Source organism: Aegilops tauschii, chromosome 1 (genome assembly GCF_002575655.3).
Source record: "Aegilops tauschii subsp. strangulata cultivar AL8/78 chromosome 1, Aet v6.0, whole genome shotgun sequence".
NCBI lineage: Eukaryota > Viridiplantae > Streptophyta > Magnoliopsida > Poales > Poaceae > Aegilops > Aegilops tauschii.
This window is the reverse complement of record NC_053035.3, coordinates 22,542,600-22,550,773: the sequence shown is the minus strand read 5'-3', so window position 1 is coordinate 22,550,773 and position 8,174 is coordinate 22,542,600. Positions and strand designations below refer to the sequence as shown.

At 46.9% G+C, this 8,174-nt stretch overlaps 1 protein-coding gene across 1 annotated transcript; it reads right to left on the bottom strand.

The window, feature by feature from the left end:
* Positions 1 to 3,259: 3,259 nt before the first annotated feature.
* Positions 3,260 to 7,431, bottom strand: LOC109785687 (hydroxyproline O-galactosyltransferase GALT6). The gene is made up of 7 exons (XM_020344287.4): positions 6,521 to 7,431; positions 5,524 to 5,756; positions 5,138 to 5,425; positions 4,929 to 5,057; positions 4,648 to 4,821; positions 3,948 to 4,055; positions 3,260 to 3,844 (listed from the first exon to the last, which is right to left on the bottom strand). Exons 1-7 carry the CDS (start codon positions 7,323 to 7,325, stop codon positions 3,635 to 3,637), a joined length of 1,947 nt encoding a protein of 648 aa, XP_020199876.3. The 5' UTR covers positions 7,326 to 7,431; the 3' UTR covers positions 3,260 to 3,634.
* Between the last annotated feature and the right edge of the window lie 743 nt (positions 7,432 to 8,174).

Below are 8,174 nucleotides of genomic sequence, written 5' to 3'. Positions count from 1 at the left end.
ACCTTCAGTACTGACAATTACAAAATCGATCTAAATGCCTACAAAATCGATTTAACCTACAATGCATATCTTGTATCACTCCATGTGCACTACATTGCGCCCCCAAAAAAATCAAATAAAAATGCTACAACTTTGCCCCAAAACCCCACCTTTCACCCCCTGTAAAACCCTAAACCTAACTCCACGAGATCAGAAAAAAAAACCAACAGATCAGTTACGGCGGATGAGGATGACGAACCCGCTGCTTTGCCGCCGGCGTGGTCGTCCAATCTTGCTGCGATCATCCACTGAGCGTCACCATTGCAGCCGCGGAGGGAGGTGATGCATCGGGAGAGAAGGGGAAGGGGCGAAGTGAGCGAGCCGGTCCGGCTCAACCATTTAGCCTGTCCAGTGACCGATCCGGCCCCACCACGCTTTGCTGACTCTAGGGATGGCAATGGGTAGGGTATGGGTGGGTACAACCCTTTTCTGCCCAAACCCATACCCACAAAAACTTTCTATACCCACCCATTTCAATACCCATGGGCACAAGTTGACACCCATGCCCATACCCATTGGGTATCCCATACCCAATGGGTATCCGATGGGTACAATATATAGCGTTTACTTGTTGAAAAAGTATAGAAATGAGTCTAAAATTCAAGTGATGATTGTCGATCAATTTAGCATCGACGATGCCCCTCCGGTGGGCCTTTTAGAGGTGGAAAGGGAGTACAATAAGTGGTCGGTAGAAGCCCGACACAAAGAGAGGCAGCCATGGGAACTAGGGTATACTGGTCCAAGTGTTGGGCAAGAGTCTGTTGCCGAATAGTCAAGATTTCACTATTTCGATGAGCCACATAGGTTGAAGGAAGAGTGGTGATCTGTAATTTGCGATCCTACGACTATGGCCGGTTTAGGGAATAAGGGATTGAGGGTTTGGCCATAGAAGTTGGATGTCGACCCCACATGTCAAAGGGGTTATTTTTATTTATTAATTTTTTTCTGGGTATCTACTGGGTTACCCATGGGCACAATTTCATACCCATGCCCTACCCATATATTTTGCGGGTATGGATACCCATACCCATGGGTACCAAATCTTGCCAAGTCTTACCCATGCCCACTATTTTCGGGTAGGGTACCCGCGGGTACCCATACCCATGGGCAAAACTGTCATCCCTAGCTGACTCAGCAACCCCTGGCAAATTATTTTGATGTAATCGAAGAAGTGGCGATCTACTCATCGGAAACTGGACGATGGACTTTTGCGCTGAATGAGTGGAGACGCGACGCTATGGTGCGTGGTGATCAATCTGCCATCTTTCTGAATGGAATTGTGCATTTGACTACCTTTGATTCTTCAATAGTAACAGTGGACAGTGAGGGAAAGATTTGGAGAGAAATTAGAGCGCCATACTTGTCGGATGCCATTGGACTGTCTCAGGGATGCTTGCATGCTTGGAATGTAGATGATCGTTGCCAACTCTTCGTTTGGGTTCTTGAGGATTATGCTAGCGGAAAATGGACCCTAAAGCACACTGCTAATGTTTTGGGACAGTTCGGAAGGCATTCTCGCAAAGATGACGAGTCCTACAAGATGTTGGCAATTCATCCAGATTGTAATTCATTTTTCCTTACTGATGGGAAGATGACAGTCTTATACAATATCGATAATCAGAAATTGCAAGTTATCAGCGCTTCCCAAGAATTAGTGGGCTGTGTGCCTTATATCCCTTGTTTTGCAAAATGGCCGTCGGTAACATTAGCGCCCTCATAAAAATGGCCAAAATCTTGTTGTTGTGGCACTAGCTTGGATATGTAACAACTCATATGTCACTGATGAAGGAAATGGCTCAGTTCCAGAAAACTTCATTTTTCATTTTTCTTGTTGTATCATTCTCGTTTTTATGTTCTTTCTTTCTCCTTTTAGCGGACTTTGTTTTCTTAAGGAGTGTAGAACAACATAACTGTTTGAATGAGATACCAGTCTAGACTATTGTAATAGCACACAGGTCCGCCATTCAGTAATACGTTTTCTGAATCTTTGTCTGGGTATGCTGTCCATGACCAATATTTTCTTCTCCAACTCTGACAACACATATTATAATCTAGAGAATCTTCTTGACACTGTGTAGCATTCTAAATTTTGAATCGAGTCCCTAGCATGCAAACTCTCTTCTTTTCAAATTTTTAATCAATGATTAAGAAGGATCTGACTAGGTTCTGTAATTTCAAACGAAAAAATTGAAACAAAAGGGGTTCCCCCCTGCCCCGACTTTTTTTTTATTAAGCAAAGGCAAGAAACCAAAGCGCCCAAACAGTTTACAGTTCTCGGCGCAAACCAAGAGTAGCTGCAGCAGAATAGGGCTTTTACAAGTTCACCTATCCGTGAGATGAACAAAGTGGCACATATGTTAGCTGGCATTAGTGAGCTCTCTGCTCATCCATCAAACTTTGTATGATAAGTTCATATAGGTCAATAAACTGTCGGATGTTCTCTCGAGAACACACGCATATGATGTTTTACACGTAATTGATGATGTCACGTGCAGGCTTTATGCCATTTTTGCATTATTACATTTTATCATAACTGTTGTTGTGCTACCTTTTTCCAGGATATTAACATGTTTTAAAATGTACTTGATATAATTCATTCAAATATATTCAAACGTTGTACTGATTTTAGGTTCAATCATCATTACAGCAAAGTACAATGTCCATGCCATGAGAAGTTTTACGAGGATGAAAGAACCGACGAGAAGGTACTGATGACATTCTCTGATAAGGCTCCTAGGACGCACTTTGAAGAAGGCCAAGGAAGTAGGGTCATCATGACGACTACTTCGAGGAGTGATCTTCTTTGGGGAAATCGCCAAGGAAGTACGGTTCATCACGACAACAACTTCGAGGAGTGATCTTCTTCGAGGAAGAAGGCCAAGGAAGTAGGGGTCATCACGACGACAACTTCAAGGAGTGACCTTCTTTGGGTGGACACCTAGTTCCGTTCGCCCAACTTCAAGGAGTGATCTTCTTTGGGTGGACACCTAGTTCCGTTCGCCCTGGGCGTGAGCGATCGTTTGCTTTTGTTATGCCGACACTACTGGTAACATAATGATTTTCATTTTGAGAGGTTATATCCATTTCCCTGATACTTCTTGCTTCTACTCCCTCCATTCCAAATTACTCGTCGTGGTTTTAGTTCAAATTTGAACTAAAACCACGACGAGTAATTTGGAACGGAGGGAGTAGTTCTATCAGAACATGCATGAACGAAGTATTTGCTGTTCAGCTCAGTAGGGCATTTCGTCATTCCACAAACGTGCGGAGTCTGGACAAATGAAATACCGTATGTCACAAATGGAATCCTAAACTAGTTTTATATACAAAGGCAAAATATACCCACAGACCTGAAACTATGTCAAGAAAATTTTGACACGACTAAACATCAACTGGCCTCAAAAGGATCCCCAGGGTGTCAGAATCAGCGGCAGCTCGAAACAAGACCACCGACCAAAAGAATGAAAGAATGATAATGATATCCCCAGCAGAAAGCTCTTCCCCAAACAGTCCTCGGCACAGCCATGATTCCCATGCGAGACGATCATCTCTTTCTATCAGACCGACCATTGGTGCCACACATTTTTCGCCATCGTTATCTCACGTTGCAGCAATGGGTGCTACCGGATTGCAATTTTCTCCACAGGCAGATCATGTGCTGGGGGGACTGATAGTGTGCGGTGATGTAACCGTCGAAGCAACCAGCCTGGTAGAACCTGACGTCGTGCCGATACTCTACTGGCCGACGAGTGATGTTGAATTTCTCCACCCACATGCCCATGTTGACATCTTCCATCTTAAATAGCTGCACAATAAAGAATTAACAATTTAGCCATCACCACTTCTGCACGACGTGAGTAAAATTCAGTGGGTAGGAATTGGATGGCGTCCAAGAGATAGATGTTTACCCGAAGTGTCTGATTGTCAAATTCAGATACGATGTAGCGTGCAATATCTGATGAGATCACATAGCCAGGCCCATTGGCATAACTTGGGTAAGCCTCCTCTGGCCATTCCTGGAAAGAAACAAGAAAACTATACTGATCAAGATGCCCTTCCGATATACCAGAAACAGGGAGATGGAAGGCCAACAAGGACAACACAAAGTACAGAACACCAGATTTTGTTGTCACAAGATTATATATCCATGTTCCAAGTATAAAATATGAACGCAAGACCTTTGACTCACCAGAGAAATGTAAAATCCACTTTCGATACCAAGTTATTTCTATAACGCACATATTCAAGTATATAACTTAAAACTGAACCGTGTTGATCCCATAGTTTTTACTCCTCTTGCACAAAGAATTTTTTCACGTAAAACAATTTGTCGACTGTGAATATTGATTTAATCATTCCAGCAACTATCCTCATAATTCACTACAAGATTTGCGCTTTTGATGTGCCTGCTAATTTGCGCAGCAAACACATAATGGTTTTCACAGATAGAATACCAGGTGCTGGTTGGTACTTGGTAATTGATTGGTTGCTTGTCATTTGGCAGTAAACGGAAACACGAGTGTGCTAGTTGGTTGTATTTTTCATTTCACATTTCTTAAGCAATATAGATGATGAATGGTGGTTCTGTAATACAGGACAGCAATTTACCTCATAAGTCACAGCCCACTTGCCAGATCTCAGTGGTCTATGGTAGTAGTTGATGCTTCCCACATACACACTCTTATCACTTTTAACTTTCTTTACTTGGTCCAGTACGGAATCAATTCTAACAAATGTATCATCATCACATTTCATCACATATTTAGCCGGGATGACTCGAACCTGGATGAACACGATCATCAATGAGTATATAAACATCAATGAAACTGGCGGCGTGAGACAATATGGCAGAACATAAGCAGTTATCCGACATATTTCAGTTCACTTACCCCATACTCCGCAATGGCAATGGTCTTCAAAACTACAAGATCATAACTATCCATGAAAGGCACTATGACGATGTCTTGGAAGAACTCTGCCTCCCTTTTCAACTCTGCATTGACCTCCATTTTACCATTCTGTGAAATTGCTTAATTTGGTCAGAGTTTCGTATATGCAAACAACAAGCAAAAAAAACAGGAGAAAAGCAAGTAATTACCAGGGCCACAAAGAACCGAGCTACAATATTAGATGATTTTCTTGTATACATCATCCATGACTTCCGCACCGCCATGCGTTCGGCAAAATGGCTCGCTGCTGACAGAATACCAATAAAAAGCTCGACAGGTTCAGTTGGTAGCGGTGGGGCTCTCCATTGCTCAGACATTTCAAGGTATCTCTCTGGGGAGAAACTAGGATGTGAACTGGGCAGAGAACTAGCAAAAATTGACTCAATATCAATGTCTCCATTCAGAGACAGTCCAGTTGCATCCTCAAGAGTGTAACCCTGTAGAGACCACCAAAATCAGATATGCAGATCTCAGGAGGCTACTCATGTAATTCAACCAGATTTGTGATGTGAGGATTTTCGACCGACGAACTTACAGTGCGGTAAGGAAATGAAGTGACATGCCTCCCATCAACATTGACATGGTAACCTTCCAAACCAGCTGTGAGAGTCAAAACAAACAACTTGCCTTCTCCGAATGGGTAGGGCCAACTGATGTGCACATCCTTTGACCTACCAATTAAACGTTTCACCCACCACTTCATCTTCGACTCCTCTGACTTGTTGTCATCATCCCGAATCCATTTCTCACACTTGAGTTGAGCATCAACTGAAAGATGTTATCCACGTCAACACGCCATTTTTACATGGAAATATTGGTATATATGCTGCTTGAAGTAAAAGAAAGTCCGATTTCAACTCATTTTAGAGTGATTTGGGAAAAAAGGGAATGGATGTGTTGCAGAATGACGAAAATGCCTACTTCCACGAAATAGTAACCCAAATATAATTAGAGAAGCTTCACTAAGCAGCCTTTACAAACAATGAGAATAGTTGCTGAACTAATTTGGTTGCAACCAACTAATGGAACAATCAGACTACATATGCATAACTAATTAAGCACTCAATTATTTGTGTTCTTCCTTCACTGATTGGCTAAGAAGAAATGGGAACAGGGAGTTCAAGCACCCACCCCCATGTTGAAGTCAAACTCACATCATTGCTGTATTCCTCAAAACACGGTTGCAGGTCCATGCTTGTTTAATTTTCATAAATAATATTCCACCAATTAGACAAATCAAGCACAATCGCCATCACAAACATTCTCCATAAAGCAAAAGAAATCGAACCCTCTCTGGAAATTTCTTGCCAAAGTTTGCACTTTTCTCTACGCTGTTAGTAGTACACACAATTAGCCCACTGAAATTGATGGCATCCCTTCCTAGTTCTTACCAACTTCAATCCAATCCTCTTAGATAACGCAAGAACACGAGATTGCAAGATGAAGTCAAATGAAATCAACATGGATTCAACTCAACCTAGCTAAAGTGCTGAACGAATTAAGCAGGCAAGCAAATCTGAAGCTCGACTCACCAGTTTCCTCGGCGGGGCGGGAGGCGAAGCCCTCGCAGCGGTGCGACTGCGCCCACTGCATCCTGTAGCAGCTGTTCATCTCAATCACCGGCTTGCCGCTGTAGTCCCCGCGGATCCTGGGGTTGAAGTGCAGGATCCTGGGCGGCGCCTCGCCGTCCACCACCTTGGTGCCCACCAGCTCCACCATGAACTGCGACACCATGAGGGGCGTCTTCCCGCCGTCCTTGCGCTGGGCGATCTTGGGGTCGTACTCGGGCCGCGCGGGCCTCGGGCGCGCCACCACCGTCACGTGCGACCCCACCGCCAGCCCGCACGGTAGCTCCACCGTCCGGACCCCGTCGGCGGGGAGCTTGTCCGCGTGGAGCGAGATGGAGGCCGGGCAGATCGGGGAGGACGGGGGCGGGGAGGCGGTGGTGGTGGATGCGGATGCGGATGCGGCGGTCTGGAGGTGCGCAAGATGGGGCTTTGCGGCGGAGAAGGCGTCGGCCGCGGCGCCGTCGAAGGGGGTCGCCGTGGCGTTGGACCGGGGGAGGAGGAGGAGGGAGGAGAAGATGGGGAGCGGCGGCGGGGAGGACGGGGAGGGGGACACGGCCGCGGGGAACGCGGGCCGGATGGGGGAGAAGCGCGAAGAGGGGAAGGCCGAGGCCTCGAGCTCGCGGCGGCGCGAGCGGTGGGTGGTCAGCGATCCTGAGGCTGAAGACGACGAGGATGGGGATGAGAACGGGAGCTCGAAGAGGAGGAGGAAGGCGAGGTAGGCCGCTCCGGCGACGACGAGAACCGCGCGGCACAGGCGCCGGCGCGGCATGGTGAGAATGGTCAGGTGCCGGAGGCGGAGGCGCGGAGCAAGGTTCTGGAAGGCGGCGGAAGGGGCGAGAAAGTAGCCGTTTGGGAGGACGGGACCATGTGCTGGCTAGCTAGCTACTTATTGCTTCTCCGACAGCACTCCGGCGACCAGACCGTTGCGAGGGTGGGGGTGGGCTGGCGGTGGTTCGCTGCGGCGCACGCAACAGCAAACACCGAACACACACACACACACATACACACACACAAAAGAAACAGAGCAATCGGCTCCGGATGATAATGATCTCAGCCGTTCAACCATCTGTATTCAACGCATCACGTTGCTTCAATGATGTACTTCCTTCCTTCTGGTTTACAAGGCCAATCTCATAAACTAAAAAAATTAAATTGTAAGGCTCATGTCTCGGCCCGCACAAAGCTTAAAAGCACCTCATGCGAGAGAACGGCCGAATCGGCCGTTTTTGACGAGTCGGACTCGCTCAAGCCATGCGTGCCGTTGCCTACATGCGTTGGGATGTGCGGGAGACGGTCTCGTAACTCCCCCTCTCTCTCTAGTCACCTCCCGCGCTCATTCACACCACGTTTCCTCTCTCTCCTTCACCGCCCCTTCGGTCTCTCCGATGACAGAGCTACGACCGCGCCTCCCCCCTCCCCCTTCTCGCCGGCAACAACGTCCTTTAGGACAAGTGGGGTTGTCGGCCCCGCCTCTTCGGTAGGGACCTCATGGCGGCAATCCGGACGTCATCCCCCTTCTGCACCAGGTCATGTGCGCCCGCCAATGCCCCACCCGCACCGTGCGCTCTGGCTCCACCTCCAATTCCGGACCTAGTCATCTTGGGTTCGACGACGACTA